This window comes from Ovis aries, chromosome 9, assembly GCF_016772045.2.
Source record: "Ovis aries strain OAR_USU_Benz2616 breed Rambouillet chromosome 9, ARS-UI_Ramb_v3.0, whole genome shotgun sequence".
Classification (NCBI taxonomy): Eukaryota; Metazoa; Chordata; class Mammalia; order Artiodactyla; family Bovidae; genus Ovis; species Ovis aries.
Window position 1 is genome coordinate 17,139,388 of NC_056062.1, and position 15,549 is coordinate 17,154,936.

Sequence of the window (15,549 nt, forward strand, 5' to 3'; positions counted from 1 at the left end):
GGCCCCTCCTGCTTTTATCATCACCCTCTCCCTCTATATTTAATCCTGCAGCCTCCACTCCCTGAGCTCCCCGGCACCTCCGCCCGGTGCCTCGAACACTCGCCGAAAACAGCCAGTGTCCGCCCCACCCGGACACACTCACCCTGCTGCATCCCCACCGCAGCGCAGGGTGCCATCACAGGTCCCTTCGTTCTGGTGACCTGGTCTCTTCTTGCCCCTTCACTCCACACATCCGACCTGCTATTGAGTTTTGTCAGCTTCTCCTCCCAAATGCTATTCCAGCCAAGTCAGATCGGCTCTTGTATTGCTTCTCCACTGCTAAAGCCAGGTCCCAGGCACTTCCCAGCAGCTCCCCCAACCCCAGCGCTGTGTCCCCCCGCTTCCCGGAGCCCTGTCTCCCAGCCCACACCCCCATTCCACTCCTTCACACTGACTGTCGGTCCTGGCAACACACGGAGGTCTGCCTGTTCTCAGGCCCCTCAACTAGTGTTCTTCCTTCTCTGGACTTCTTAGCTCTCAGCTTGGACATGGGCCCTTCTGCAGGGCCTTCCTTGACCAGCCCCAGGCAGGATGGCCGCTCAGGTACAGGCACAATGATTTCATCACCAGGGCTTCCAGTCCCCAGAATGGTCCCTTCGCTTGTTCCACATTTGTTCCCTCCGTCATCCTAGCCCCCCACCGGCTTCTAAGAGTGCCATCAAGGGACCTGGTAGCCTATTTTTACAATGAGCTTTCCAGGTGGTTCTGTGGCAGATGAACCATTCAGGATCCACTGCACATGAGGGCTGTGTGACCTCAGGTAGGGCCCTTACCCTCTCTGGGCCTCAGTTTTCCATATTGTCAAATAAGGAGGTTTAATTTCTAGTTGTTCAGTTGCTCAGTCATGTCCAACTCTTTGAGACCCCCAGGGAGCCTGCCAGGCTCCTCTGTCCACGGGGTTCTCCAGGCAAGAATACTGGAGTGGGTTGCCTTTGCCTTCTCCATTAATTTATAGAAGAGAATCACTAAAACTGTCCAGTCGTACAGGCTGTGAGACTGAGACAAGCAGTCAGCAGCCCCCAGGGGCTTCTGCAGGACGTGGAGGAGGAAGGGGGGCGGGTTCAGACTAACGAGCTGGTCGGCAGGCCCTCTTCCGGGAGCGGCTGCTTTGAAAGAGGCCAAGCGTACTCCTCCAGGGGGTGTTGCGCGTCACAGGAGGGATGGAAGCCAAGTGTGTCTGGTTTGCTGTTGGAGGGAGAGCTGCGTGTGGTGGGAAGGGGCCTCGGATGAGCTCCGCGGGGTTGAGGTCACTGTGAGAACCTCAGAGGTCAGCGAGAGGTGGGTCCTGGGAGTGCCGCCTGCAGGACTGCTGCTTTGCCCGGAGGTGAGCAGAGCTGAGCTGGAGCAGATGTGGAGAGAAGTGAGGTCACCAGCCACTTTGGGTGCCTCCATCGCCCACCCCTTCGAGGGGCCCTGCATGAGTACCTGCCCAGTCCCCCGTTCAGCGCGGCCTGGGCACTCAGTTGCTCCAGGTCCAAGCAGATGTCTCCCAGTAAAAGTAGACGCTATCCGCCAAAGACTCGCCCGCACTCAGCGAGCCACGCGGAAAACCAGGTCCAGGTGCCGATCATAAAGATCTGTTCCGTTCTCGCCTTCTCTGCCGGTCGTTGACTCAGCAGTGCCCCCAGCGGGAGAAAAGGGAGGTGTCCGCAGCAGCGGCAACCGTGGCCATTTTTTAGTGTTTACCACCCTCTAGTGGGGATGGGACGCTCTTCTCTGAGAGCACGGCCCTCTCCCCAGCTGTTTGCAATTGAAGTTGGCTTCAAACGTCTGCTCTGTTGCCAGCCCTGGGCTTGTCGCTGTGTGAGAAGAGGTGCGGGGGGGGGGGGGGGGGGGGGGGGGGGAAAGCGGGGAACTCTGGCTTCAAGGGCCTGTGAGTCACGTGAGCACCGTCACACTGGTCTTCATCGTGGGGGACGCAGTGATTACTTCTGCAGAACGTTTCAGAAAGATGGAGACGTCCTTCTGAGCAGGGAGATGGGAGGGAGGGCATGTGTGGAGAGACACCTGGGCAAAGAAAGGCCAGAGGTGCGTCTCCTAGAACCTGTCGTCGTGAGAGCTGCTGTTTAACAGATCTGTCTGTTCAACCCAGGTGATCCGATGCTGAATAATGCTTGTGAACCGCTGTTCTGGGAAATTTTTGTTAATGGGTTAACTCCGTGTGTGTGTGTATTCACACACAGACATATTTATTTTAAATGCACAAATATTTTCAATAAATATCAGAATAGATACTGAACCAGTTACATGCCCATCACCCAGACAGCGCACATGTTATTATGGTGTAAGTTTTACTTCAGATCTTTTCTTTCTGCTTTTGTTCCTTTTTGTTTAAAAAGAAATAAGGTATTTCAATAAAACTGAAGCCCCGCCCCTACCCCCATCTCTTGTGTCCCCATCCCTCTCCTCTCTTGAAGGATAGTGCCACCGGGAGGCTGCTCCACGCATGTTTGTCACCCAGGCCCCCCTCTTTCTTTACAGGGCCCCCCAGGACCACCTGGCGTCCCAGGCCCCCCTGGACCCGGAGGCCCTCCGGTGAGACTGGTTTTGACTTTCTCTTCCCAGGGCACTTAGATGGAGGTTTCATGGCCCCGGGAGCCAGGGACATTGTGGTGTGGAGCTGTCCGTTGGCTCTTTGTCCAAGAGCAAAGCGAAGGCACGAATGAGGAGGGCCCTGCCCACAGCCAGCTCTGGAGCCCCTTAGACTGGCGATAGCTCCTGAATTCATACAGCTCCAGAGCCCCTTAGATTGGACATAGCTCCTGAGCTCATATAGCACGTTCGTGGCTGCTCCTAGAGACGTGTGCAGGAAGCGTGGGGTCGCCCTTCCCGGGGTCTTTCAGCAGTGTGTGGGTTGGCTCCCCTCCCCCAGGTCAGGAGCAGCTGGGAAGGTTCCCGTGGGCAGAGCGGACGGTGAGGAGCAGAGAGAGGTGGTTCCTTCCACCCATCCCGCCAGAGGGGAGTGAAGATGCTGGTGGCCCCGAACGCAGCCCAGCCCAGGCTGGGAGGCATGTCGACCCCTCGGTTCACCGTGGCCCACACCACGGACGGCCAGATGCCCCCGAGGGGTGTCCACCCTGGGTGCCCTCGTCAGAGCTAAAGATCCGGGCTTCTGCCAGCAAAGGCGCTGGGAGAAGGGAGCCGATGCCCGGAAGAGGTCAGGCTGACAGTTCCCCTGTGGTTCCCCTCGGCAGGGTCTGCCTGGAGAGATCGGCTTCCCGGGAAAGCCTGGGCCCCCCGGGCAGGCGGTGAGTGACTGGGGCACCCCTTCCCGTTCTCCCCTCTCCTGTCCTTCCACGTGGGAGGGGCTAGCCCTTCCGCTGGCCGCCCAGGCTGCTTCCCAGTGGATGAGGCTCTGTGCCCCCCTCCCTGTTGGGGGGGACCGGGGCCCTGGCCCTGGCGCCCGGCCTCCTCCTCCTCCCTTCCATGGCGCCTGCCGCATGCTGTCTCCAGGGGCTGTGCCCCGAGGACCCCCAGCCAGGCTGCGGACCAAGGCGCCTGCTCCTCCGGCCACTGCCTGGGCTCTGTAACCCCGAGGCACAGTCGACAGCCCTTGGCTGCTGGAAGCGTGGCTTCTCATCTGTGGGGACACCACCAGGGGGTCATGGAAGTAATGGGCGCGGAGACACAAGGCTCGGTCCAGGACGTGGCAGGGCCGCCCTGCCTCTCTGCCTGCTCTTTCCTCTTTCCCAGTCAGCAGGATCCAGCGAGCCAGGCCTTCTCGATCCTTTTAGGTCCTGAGGGTGGAGGTCATCAAACCTTAACTTCCGCACGAGCAGGGTGCAGATTCAAGCTGGGTGTCTCCTGCCTCTTGGCCGGCAGCTCTTCAGGGCAGGGTGATAGAGTGGCCTTGGGCCTCTGAGACCATGTGACCATGATAGGTATCAGAGGTGATGGCCCTCAGGAGGCCCCTGCTCATCAATTTCCTTACTGCTGCTTGTCTGGTGGGGCCAGCGGGTGGGGAAAGGCCGTGGCTACGGGAAGCCAGTGGAACCCGCACCACTGATGGGGGCTCAGGACATTGGAGAAAGGGTGACAGAGGGAAAAGGCAGACTGGGCAGCACGGGCAGCTGTCCCCCCATCACTGGGCGCCTGATCCACAGGGGGCTGTAGGCGGAGGCCCCGGGATGCTGAGATGTGATGGCTGGACGCCAGCGTGCTTGGCTCTGTCGAGCTCTGGGTACCACAGTGAAGGCTCTGGACATAAATCATGGTTGTGAGGCCCATTCTCAGGGGAGCTGGTCCAAGCCTGGAGCGCACGGTTAGCTGCCATCCACAGATGTTCCTGAACACCCATCCCCATGGCTTCACCCACTAACAGTTTACGGCAGTGACAGTGCCCCAGGAGCTGACACCCGGGAGTGGCCCTGTGTGTGTCAGGCGCCACGCCCGCCAGCTCTGGCTGCAGGATCCTCTCCTGGCTGGAAGCAGTTCAGTGTGGTGCTGCCCTAACCGTGCCTTTTACGTTGGTCTGTTTTCTCCCTCTCTGCCCAGGGCCCGCCTGGAAAGGATGGGCCGAATGGACCCCCAGGCCTGCCAGGACCCAAGGTTGGTATGAGTTAGGGAACCCAGAACCCACAGAGCTCTTTGATGGTTGGGTGCCCCGGCTGTGGATCACGTTTGGATCCTGAGTCATGCAGAGCTCGGAAATGTTTATATTCAAGGTCAGATATGGGTGAGCCCCTTATTCCTACCTAGGTAACTAGCTGAGGATTTGGAAGCCGAGGACTTTTAAATTATTCTAGTAGAAATATGCATCTATTTTATTTGCAAGGAGGAAGCCTTTTCAGAAACTCTTACATAATAAGAGACTTCAACTTAAAAATATTCTGGTGGGGCTCATTACAGTAAGATCATTAAGAGGAGTCAGAGGTTAACTGTCATAAAATTGGGAAGCAAGTTCACAGTTTACTCACTTCAGAGGGACAATTAATAAGCCAGACAGCCAACAGATTAACAAGTGAACTTCACCTTTTCATGGCAAAGATACAGAAGCTCAATGATGAATGTCAACAGTCCTTGCAAGGCAACTTCTGGATGTTACAGGAGTTTTCACCATCCCTTTCAGTAAGCAGACTTAGAAGCTCAACTTTTTCATGACAGAATACAGAATACATACAGATTTAACTTAAGAACATATCATGTAAATATTCTCCATTCTCCTCTCTTTAAAAACAAAAGATAAGGGCTAACCAAGTATTTTGTGGTCTCAAAAGCACTTAGGCAATGTCTACCCTGCTCTGAATCCCTCATTCCCTCTCACTTGAGTCTGTAAATCAAAAGCAGAGCTGTTGAATCTAGGAGGTGGTTGGTGCTGCTGTTTCAGGCCACTGAGGTCTCACAGAATTAAAGGAGTTCAGTAGCACCCGAGTGCAAGTAGCTTTCCTGCTTCTGGCCCGGAGCTGGTGCTCAGTCGCTTCCCTCCACTCCCGGCTCCTGCTGTTGACTCTCCTCTGCCTTCCTTGCAGGGAGACCCGGGAGACAGAGGGGAGGACGGTCTGCCCGGACAGCGCGGCCCACAGGTAAGGACTCGGCCTTCCTCCTCTCGCACCTGTTATTCTAAGCAGTATGTTTGAGGCTCTGTGTGAACCCCCGCTGTCAGAGCTGTGTGGGCTGGGGTCAGGCAGGGGGCAGCCAGGGCCATTGCACACGGGCTGTTGGAAAGGCAGGGGTAGGTTGAGGTCAGTGGTGACGCCCTGAACTGACGACCACCAAAAGCCACACCACGGCATGCCCAGGCGGAGGAGCAGGGAGTTCCTGGAGGCAGGGGGCCCTGCGGCTGGAGGAGAAGACCCCATCCCCATGGGAGAGCCTTGGCCTCAGGAAGAGGGACGGCCTTGCTGACCAGCCTGTCCTGGGAGGGGAGGGGCCAGGGGGTCAGTGCCTTCCCTGTCCTGTCCCCTGAGCTTTCCCTGCCTCCAGTGTCCCTTTACACCTGACCCCTCCAGAAGGCAAGGAAGCCTGGGGCTTCCAGGGGTGCAGACGTGTGGAAACTGGATCCGCTGGGGCAGCGGAGGCAACCCACGTGCCGTGCAGAGGGGGCACCTCCTGTGGGTGGGGGCCCAAGTGCTGGATTTGGGTGAGTGTCCGTATGTGCTGTGGGTGTGTATATGGTGTGTATATGGTGTGTATATGGTGTGTGGGTGGGTGTGTACATGGGTATATGGTATGTGTGGGTGTGTACATGGTGTGGGCATCTGTATGTGGTGTGGATGTGTGTATGCAGTGTGTGTGTGTGTGTGTGTGTGTGTGGTGTGTGGGTCTGTATGTCGTGTGTATCTGCAGTGTATGTGTGTCTATGTGAGATGTGTGTATGTGTGTGTACATGGTGTGTGTGTCTGTATGTTGTGTGTGTATGCAGTGTGTGTGTGTCTGTGTGTATGTGAGGGGTGTGTATGTGTGTGTACATGGTGTGTGGGTCTGTATGTCGTGTGTGTGTATGCAGTGTGTGTGTGAGGGTGTGTGTGTTGTTGTGTACATGGTATGTGGGTCTGTATGTCATGTGTGTGTATGTGAGGTGTGTGTGTGTTGTGTACATGGTGTGTGGGTCTGTATGTCGTGTGTGTGTGAGGGGTGTGTATGTGTGTACATGGTATGTGGGTCTGTATGTCATGTGTGTGTATGTGAGGTGTGTGTGTGTATTGTGTACATGGTGTGTGGGTCTGTATGTCGTGTGTGTGTGTATGTCTGTGTGTGTGTGTGGGGTGTGTATGTGTGTGTACATGGTGTGTGGGTCTGTATGTCATGTGTGTGTATGTGAGGTGTGTGTGTGTTGTGTACAGTGTGTGGGTCTGTATGTCGTGTGTGTGTGTATGTCTGTGTGTATGTGAGGGGTGTGTATGTGTGTGTACATGGTGTGTGGGTCTGTATGTCATGTGTGTGTATGTGAGGTGTGTGTGTGTTGTGTACATGGTGTGTGGGTCTGTATGTCGTGTGTGTGTGTATGTCTGTGTGTATGTGACGGGTGTGTATGTGTGTGTACATGGTGTGTGGGTCTGTTTGTCATGTGTGTGTGTATGCAGTGTGTGTGTGTGAGGGTGCGTTGTTGTGTACATGGTATGTGGGTCTGTATGTCGTGTGTGTGTGTATGTCTGTGTGTATGTGAGGGGTGTGTGTGTGTGTGTACATGGTGTGTGGGTCTGTATGTCATGTGTGTGTATGTGAGGTGTGTGTGTGTTGTGTACATGGTGTGTGGGTCTGTATGTCATGTGTGTGTATGTGAGGGGTGTGTGTGTTGTGTACATGGTGTGTGGGTCTGTATGTCGTGTGTGTGTGTATGTCTGTGTGTATGTGAGGGGTGTGTATGTGTGTGTACATGGTGTGTGGGTCTGTATGTCATGTGTGTGTATGCGGTGTGTATGTATGTGAGGTGTGTGTGTGTGTGTACATGGTGTGTGGGTCTGTATGTCGTGTGTGTGTGTGTCTGTGTGTATGTGAGGGGTGTGTATGTGTGTGTACATGGTGTGTGGGTCTGTATGTCGTGTGTGTGTGTATGTCTGTGTGTATGTGAGGGGTGTGTATGTGTGTGTACATGGTGTGTGGGTCTGTATGTCATGTGTGTATGCGGTGTGTATGTGAGGGGTATGTATGTGTGTGTATATGGTGTGTGGGTCTGTATGTCATGTGTGTGTGTATGCAGTGTGTGTGTGTGTCTGTGAGGTATGTGTATGTGTTGTGGGTGTGTACATGGTGTGTGGGTCTGTATGTTGTGTGTGTTTATGCAGTGTGTTGTGTGTGTGTGTGAGAGAGGTGTGTGTGTGTGTGGAGGGTGTGTGTGTGTGCGTGTGTGCATGGTGTATGCATTTGCAGGCGCCTGTGCTTCTGGAGGGGCCTGTGTCCAGACAGACACTCACACGGGGGCCCTCTCCCTCACACCCTATTAGGGTAAGAGCTAGTTAAGGGCTGTGACTGGCTCTTGGTGACCGCCCTCCAGCCCCAGCCCACAGCAGGCACCTGCAGGCACTCAGTAAGGGCTCACTGGTGGCCGACTGATAACTAACAGCCCAGAAAGGGCACAGGTATGGCCTGGACTTGGCCCAGTGGTGACCCTGCTGTCCCGGGAGGCAGGACCCGGCTCACCTCACTGGCCAGTGAAGGCTGATGGGCAAATCCCTGGACCCTCAGTTCCCTGTGGCCTCGCTTTTTCAAGAAGTGATCATTCTTTGGTGAAAGTTGCTCAGTCGTGTTTGACTTTTTGTGATTCCATGGATGATACAGTCCTTGGAATTCTCTAGACCAGAATGCTGGAGTGGGTAGCTTTTCCCTTCTCTAGGGGATGTTCCCAACCTGGGGATCAAACTCAGATCTCCCGTGTTACAGGTGGGTTCTTTACCAGCTGAGCCACAATTTAGACCAAATTAAAATGGAGCAGAACACACATGGGTTACCACGTGCCCGCCCTCTCTAGGATGCACAATGGACTCCCTGTGGAAAGCATCCGCTAGGGGCCCCTGCACCCCAGATTCCTCAGGGCTCCACGAGCCAGCTCACTGTCACTTGCAAGCACAGCGCCTCCATCTTTTAAGACTCAACATTCCTGTTTTAAAAAAATATCTGTGATTGAAATGTAATGATGTGTAACTGGCTGTGTTTTGTCCCTCCATTGCTCTGGGGTAAATCACGTGGTCTTTTAAACACCAAAGGCCATGTTCCTGTTTTTGATTGATTGGCTGAAATTCTGTCATCTTCCAGAAATAACTTAAAGCATTTGCATAGGTCACTATTATTTTTCATTTTTGACTGCTAGGATTTTATGGACTCAGCCAGACCTGTGAGCTGTGTTTCCTCAAATCCTCCTTGGATTTTATGGGGGATTTGTGGGGTCAGCCAGACCTGTCTGGGCTGTGTTTCCTCACATGTGTGAGTTGGCTCATTCTTCTGAGCTTACAGTGTATAAATTCCCACATTCAATTCAACAGTCTTCAGAAGAACCTGTTCCCATCGAGTTCCTTGTACAGACGAGGTCGATGGATCAGAAGTATTGGGGTGAATTTGAGGTGCCCTCGGGGTTGTCTTTAGTCTTTCCATCTATGTGTTTGGGATTTATGCTCGCCCCCAGTGACTGAAAGTTTCAGAGAGGTCCATAACTACAAGCTCATCTGCCATTTTTGTACGATTTCTAGTGTAGTGTAGTGCATTTAAAAATTTTCTCTAGGAAGTTGGAAACTGTGAATTTCTGCAGTTACGTTGCTTTTAGAACATACTTTGTAGTTGCAAAGGAGACACGGCAGGAGGTGTGTTGCTTTATTTTGACATCACACCTCGTAAGATAAGTATCTCTGAAGAAGGTCGTGGATGCATCCTGGATGACGGGTCTCAAGTCCACTCGGAACAGACCGGCTGCGGGATGAGCAGGTGCATCACCCTCTTGGGCTCATGTCGAGGATTCCAGGAGCCGCTCAGCCCCTTCATGGGTCATGCTCTGGCTTAGGATTCACAGCACGGATTCAGGAGGCACTTCAGGATGCCTTCAAAATGCTTGCTACCAACCTCAGCACCACCCCCCACCCAGCACCTTTCCAACTGTAAGGGTTGCCCTGTCCTAGCAGATTTAAAGTCACAATTTGTGTAGCAAGTGTTTGCACAGATCCAGGAAGAGCAGCTGTTACTAATTGTGCTTGTGAACACTGGGGATTGATGGGAGAAGTGGAGCGCATCTAGAATTTCTATACACACCGACTCAGACACCAGTGGCCCCAGTGGCACCAGGACTGCAGGATAAAACGTGTGTCTCATGCTAAACAGTGCTTTTAGTTTCTCTCTCTCTCTCTGTCTCTCTCAACATGTGGTGTAGACTTCACTACCACTGGAGCCTGGCATAGCTGCAGGGAAGACCGTCATGTGTTTGCGTGACCGCTCATTCATTCATTCATGTGTCCACTTACCAGAAAACCAAATTTCCTTATGGAAATCTACATAGAGATTTTAATAAGGACCATACTCAGCTTCCCTGGTGGCTCAGACGGTAAAGAATCTCCCTGCAATGCAGGAGACCTGGGTTCAGCCCCTGGGTCGGGAAGACCCCCTGGGGAAGGGAGTGGCAACCCATGCCAGTATTCTTGCCAGGAAAATCCCCTGGAAAGAGGAGCTTGGGGGGCTAAAGTCCATGGGGTTGCAAAGAGTCAAGACATGACTGAAGTGACTATGTGTCCGTGCATAATGATGTTAGAAACGGGCGTTCAAGAAGTTAGTGTTTCTGAAGGCACATGGCTGGTTAGAAATTGCAGTCCCTCCCTGCTCCTCCCACCACAGGCCTCTTTGCCTCAGTGACTTACAGGGAACTGCTGAGCATAGCAGCCGGGTGGGGTCAGAGAGTGGGCCCCTTTGGTCCTGCACCCCCTGCCCCCGCACTTCAGCAGGACCAGGAAACGCTGGTCAGAAACCTGATGCCAGAGGACACAACTTCATCCACGCGACCGGAAGCGGTGTAGCCCTGCTGAGGGCTTGCTTTCCAACGTAATATAAGTTTGGATGTTTAAGCAGCATTTTACCCGAGACTAGCAACATACCATGGGAGGGGAAATGGACCTCTCTCCTTGCCTGTGAGTTCCTCCACCCCCAGCTGCCTGTGTTTTACCAAGGAGTCTGAACAACTGCGGGCCGCTTGGTCAGCTTGGACAAGTTCATCAACAGCTTCTCCACCACTAGACCTAGCCTGGGGTCTGAGTTCCCCCGAAAGGGAGCAGAGCTCAGAGTCGGGGCGGCTCCAGGACTCTCTGTGGTTCTAAACTGTGTTTAGAGTCAGAATCACTGGATCCAACCTGTGTAAACTCCCATCAGGGCAACTCGAGAAATTGTTTCTTTGGAGGGAAGGTCGAGCCAGCATGGGGCTTTCCAGGTGGCACTAGTGGTGAGGAATCTGCCGACCGATGCTGGAGACGCAGGAGACCCGGGTTCGATCCCTGGGTGGGGAAGATCCGCTGCAGGAGGGAATGACAACTCACTCCAGCATTCTTGCCTGGAAGAGCCCCATGGACAGAGGAGCCTGGCAGGCGACAGTCCATGGGGTCACAAAGAGCTGGACACGACTGGGCATGCGTGCACAGACCACGCGGGGGAATGTGGAAGCCTGCCTCCAAAAACGCTCGGCACCCAGGGCTTCAGTGCCTGTGCTGCTGTGTGAGCATCGAGGGTGTGGGTGCCAGGTGCTCCGAGTCTGCAGGACCACCTGGGAACGACAGCCATCTCTGCAAATGTGAGTGGTGAGTGACGGGGTGTCTGTTATTCTATCTTCAGGGTGAAGCTGGGGAGCAGGGCCTGGCTGGCCGACCTGGAGAAAAGGTCTGTTCACTCATTCACTTGTTCGTTTGTTCATCCGATGCGTGTTTGTTGGTATCTGCTGCGCCTGTATTGCGTGTCTCCCTGGAGCTCGCAACACGCCTGTGTGCCTTCATCTCTTTCCCCGAGACCGTCAGCACATCCCGTGCGTCCCTTGCTGTACTGGGTACCAGGGTCACCACCGTCAGCCAAGAGCACTTGAGCAGGTGCAGCGAGTGCTGCCACGCAGGTGACCGAAGGGGTCCCAGGAGGCCCCTCACTCAGGCTTGGGGAGTGTCAGGAGAGGTGGCCCGGAGGTGACATCGTGGCTGACCCAGAGGGATGAGGAGTCAGACAACAGGAGAGGGCAGTAAGGGCTCCCGAGCGAGGGGCTGCAGAGTGGGCCCGCGCCTGGGGCCGCCCCGGAGCTCCATCTAGGACCCCCTCTCTCCACTGCTTTGTTTCCATGTTGTCCTGCTCCTGCAGAGGTCTGGGGCAGCCTCCCTCTTGACAGCCCACTGATCACGGCGCCGCGTTCTTTCTGCAGGGAGAGGCCGGGCTCCCAGGCTTCCCAGGACTCCCCGGTGAGAGGGGAGAGAAAGGCGACCAGGTGAGGCCACGCTCCGCGCCCGAGGAGAGCACCCCCGGCCCGGGTTTGCGCGCTCAGCAATGGGCTGACCCGGGCTGGGGTTGGAGCGTTTTCCCAGTGTCTAGGAAGAGGAAAGGCAGGGGACCGGGCCACCGTGGGCCACGTGCTGGAACGAAGGGACGGTGGCCAAGGGGTCCATCTGGAAGGGTGGGTGGAGTAGCTTCAGATGAAATTTGTGGGAATGATTGGGGGCGTCAGCTGTCGGGTGCCAAATGGAGCGCTTGCCCCTTCACACAATCGACAGGATGTCCCTTGAACTGGGTCCTCACCGTGGCAGGGCAGGCTGGGGAAAAACCGTATTTTGCCCAGGGTCCCCCCTTGCTCTTGCCTAGAAGAGGCAGCCGTTACACTCAGTCGTGTTCTAATGTCTCCTGGTGTTTATCTTTTCTCTGTAGGGAGAGAAAGGGGCCCTGGGGCTTCCGGGACTGAAAGGCGACCGAGGTGCAAAGGTAGGGGCCGCTGTCCTTGTCCAGGGCGTTGGTGCCGCGTGTCGCACAACCGCCCGTCCGTCGTTCGCGTGGAGGGAGTGCCGTGCTCGAAGGTGCGGCGGTGGCCTGGGTGGCAGTCCTGGTTCTCCCTGCTGTGGTCCTGGGCGTCCCCTCTGGTCCCAGTGTCTCCCTTGCTGGCCCGAAAGCAGAGCTGCCTGTGTAGGCTGGCATCCGTGGGCAGTTGGTTCCAGGAACCCTGCAGATAACTAAAATCCATGGATGCCCGAGTCTCTCGTATAAAGTGGTGGAGCCTGAGAACCGTGGGCCTCCAGGAACCAGCAGCCAGGGAGGCGGGACCCGCCACAGGTCAGGGTCGTCATGGCGAGCACGGCACACGTGGTGACTCGGGTGATCCTGGCAACATCTGGATGTGGGCTAGATTATCAGCGACACCCCCCCATTTATAGATGAGGCGATTGAGGCACGGAAGGGCCAGGCTGCCGGCCCGGGGCTGCGTGGATGGAGGGCGGTGGGAGTCAAGACCTGACCACAGTCCAGGCCCAGCATCCAGGCTCCAAGCGGGTCCACATGGCACACCGGCCTGGCCTGGGGGAACCTGGGCAGCCTCACACGCCCAGCAGGGCCCTGCGATGCCCCCTCTGCCACCCGGAGGGCCACCTGGCTCTCCCAGTTTGAGCTCTGCACCCTCCCGTGTCTCGCTTTCCTGCCCACCATCCTGCTCAGCACCCCCCATCCCTGCTCCCATGCTGAGGGCCAAGGTCTTTGTTCTGAACGGACCTGCTCTATAAATAGAGATCCTGCAATGGAAAGGGCTTTGGTGGATAAGCCGTTCAGGCCCGCCGCTCTCCCGGACTTCTCAGAAAAGCAATTTCTATTTGAGAAACTCATTTCCAAGATGCAGAGGACTCGGCGAGGCCATTAAGCCCCTTTTATTGCTTTGGCAGAATTGCCAGGGCCACGGCAGAGTCGCATTCAAGATTCCGAAGAATCTGGCCTGCTTTTCTTTGCCTCTAGAGAAATATGTCATCATAGACAATTCTGGGTTTGAAAAAAAAAAATGACATTGAAGCAACATTGCCCCCTGCTGGCCGTGCCTGGCTGTCCCTTCCTCAGTGTCTGACCCACCTCCTCCCCACCCAGCACTGAGAGCGTTTGACCCCAAGGCATCTCTGAGAGGAGGGTGATAACGCCCCTGCCTCAGCTGGGGCTGAGACACTTAGACTGCGGAGAAGCAGGGATGGGAGCCCCCGCCAGTCCCACTGACTCAAGCTCAGAGACCCTTCTCTAGGCGAGCATCTTTCCCCAAGTCAGGGAGCTCCTGGGCTCTGCCCGCCAGCTCATGGTGCTGTGTTCACCCCACAGTGTTGAGGGCAGGCGACGCTCTTCCAGAAAGGTGGTCTTGAGGCCCTCGAGGTGGGAGACACATCTCTCCTCCAGCTCTCTTCTTGTTTATGTCTGTTCATACCTTGCACTGTCGTGCCAATGGTAAGGAACCCGCGTGCCAATGCTGAAGACGTGGGTTCAGTCACTGGGTCGGGAAGATCCCCTGGAGGAGGGCATGGCAGCCCACTCCAGTGTCCTTGCCTGGAGGATCCCATGGACAGAGGAGCCTGGTGGGCTGCAGTCCATGGGGTCACAAAGAGTCGGACACAACAGAAAGAGCTTGATCGCACGTGCATTGCACTGGGAAACACTGAACTTGGATAGTCTGGGTGAGATTGGTTCTGGAACTCAGCACTAGAAAAGGTGCTGTATTCTCTCTGAAGCTTCTGCAACACGGTCAGGGGAATGCCTCGCAGTAGTTAAGGGCTTGGGCTCAGAGTTTACCACCAGGATGCACCAACTGCTGTCTGTGTGACTTTGGGCAAGGGCCTGAGTGTGGCTGGGCTTTAGTTTGCTCATCCATGGGATGGGGATACACATGAAGCATCTCTGTTTCAGGCATTTCGGTGCCGATGAAGGGAATTAATGCACCTAGCAAAGAGAGCTGAAACCTGGGATTAAATCCTGTGTAACTGTAGAAACAGGCATAGAAAACAATGTTACCACTTAAAAAAAATTAATTGAAGTATAGTTGATTTACAGCGTGGTGCCAATCTCTGCTGTACAGCAGAGTAACTCAGTTGCACACATGTAGACATTTTAAAAAATATTCTTTTCCATTATGGTTTATCATGTAACTACTTTTCATTATCATCTTATTGTTGTCACTATGAATAAGAGAAGCCTAGCCCATCTCTCAGTCAGCTTGCTTCATTCATTTGTCCACTAATAACCACTTGTGGATCCTGGGCTGCTAGGACACGCGTGGACAGAGATAGCCGTGTCCCAGCACCATCGTGACTCACATGGAATGAAGGGCTTTGGGGACTGTTCCTCCTGATGGAGCAGCCCAGTGACCTCCTTTCCTCGAGGCAAATGGAATAACAATTTCCTCTGGCTGAAGGTCTCACTTAGTCCCCAGAGGACACTTGTGAGCTGTGTGTACCATTGTTGTTATTTTGCACAGAGGATAACACGCCAACAGAAGTAAAATAATGTATACAGTGGTAGAGTTAGGTTTCAAGCTCAGGTGAGTCGACTCCCAAGCCTATGCCATTCAGAGGAATGTAACACTCACCTCTCAGGCCGCTGAGAAGGATGGGCCTGAGCCCTCAGGAGAGGGCAGGGTCCAGAGGAGCCTCTCATGGGGCTCAAGCTTTGGCTCCAGGACAGTGTGGGGGCACTGGCGGCAGGTGGGAAATCAGGTCAGCGTTGTCAGCGGGAGGATGGATGACGGGTCACTGTCTCCACGTGCGCCATGGAATAGTATAGAGTGGTATAAACGACCTACAGCTACATGTGGCCGCATAAGTGTTTCTCAGAGCCGAGTTCTGGTATGTTTGAATTATTTTATAGCTTGGATCTATATATCTATCAGTTGCAATAGAGGCAGATGGGGTGAGTCTGTCTTCTTAGGAAAAGTGTCCCAGGATAAGCAGGACTGTGTAAGTATGTTCAGTCGTGTCTGACTCTTTGTGACCCCATGGGCTGTAGCCCGCCAGGCTCCTCTGTCCATGGCATTCTCCAGGCAAGGACACTGGAGTGGGCTGCCATGCCCTCCTGCAGGGGATCTTCCCGACCCAGGGATCAAACCTGCGTTTCTTATATCTCCTG

The 15,549-nt window shown here is 54.8% G+C and overlaps 1 protein-coding gene across 1 annotated transcript in view; it reads left to right on the forward strand.

Annotated features, from left to right (window-relative positions):
- The window catches only part of COL22A1 (collagen type XXII alpha 1 chain), a 229,402-nt gene that overhangs the window by 120,576 nt on the left and 93,277 nt on the right, over window positions 1-15,549 (forward strand). Inside the window, exons 24-30 of the mRNA XM_027972868.3 lie at window positions 2,521-2,574; window positions 3,234-3,287; window positions 4,534-4,587; window positions 5,508-5,561; window positions 11,275-11,319; window positions 11,843-11,905; window positions 12,340-12,393. Coding sequence (XP_027828669.2) covers window positions 2,521-2,574; window positions 3,234-3,287; window positions 4,534-4,587; window positions 5,508-5,561; window positions 11,275-11,319; window positions 11,843-11,905; window positions 12,340-12,393 — 378 coding nt within the window. The remainder of the gene's footprint in view (window positions 1-2,520; window positions 2,575-3,233; window positions 3,288-4,533; window positions 4,588-5,507; window positions 5,562-11,274; window positions 11,320-11,842; window positions 11,906-12,339; window positions 12,394-15,549) is intronic.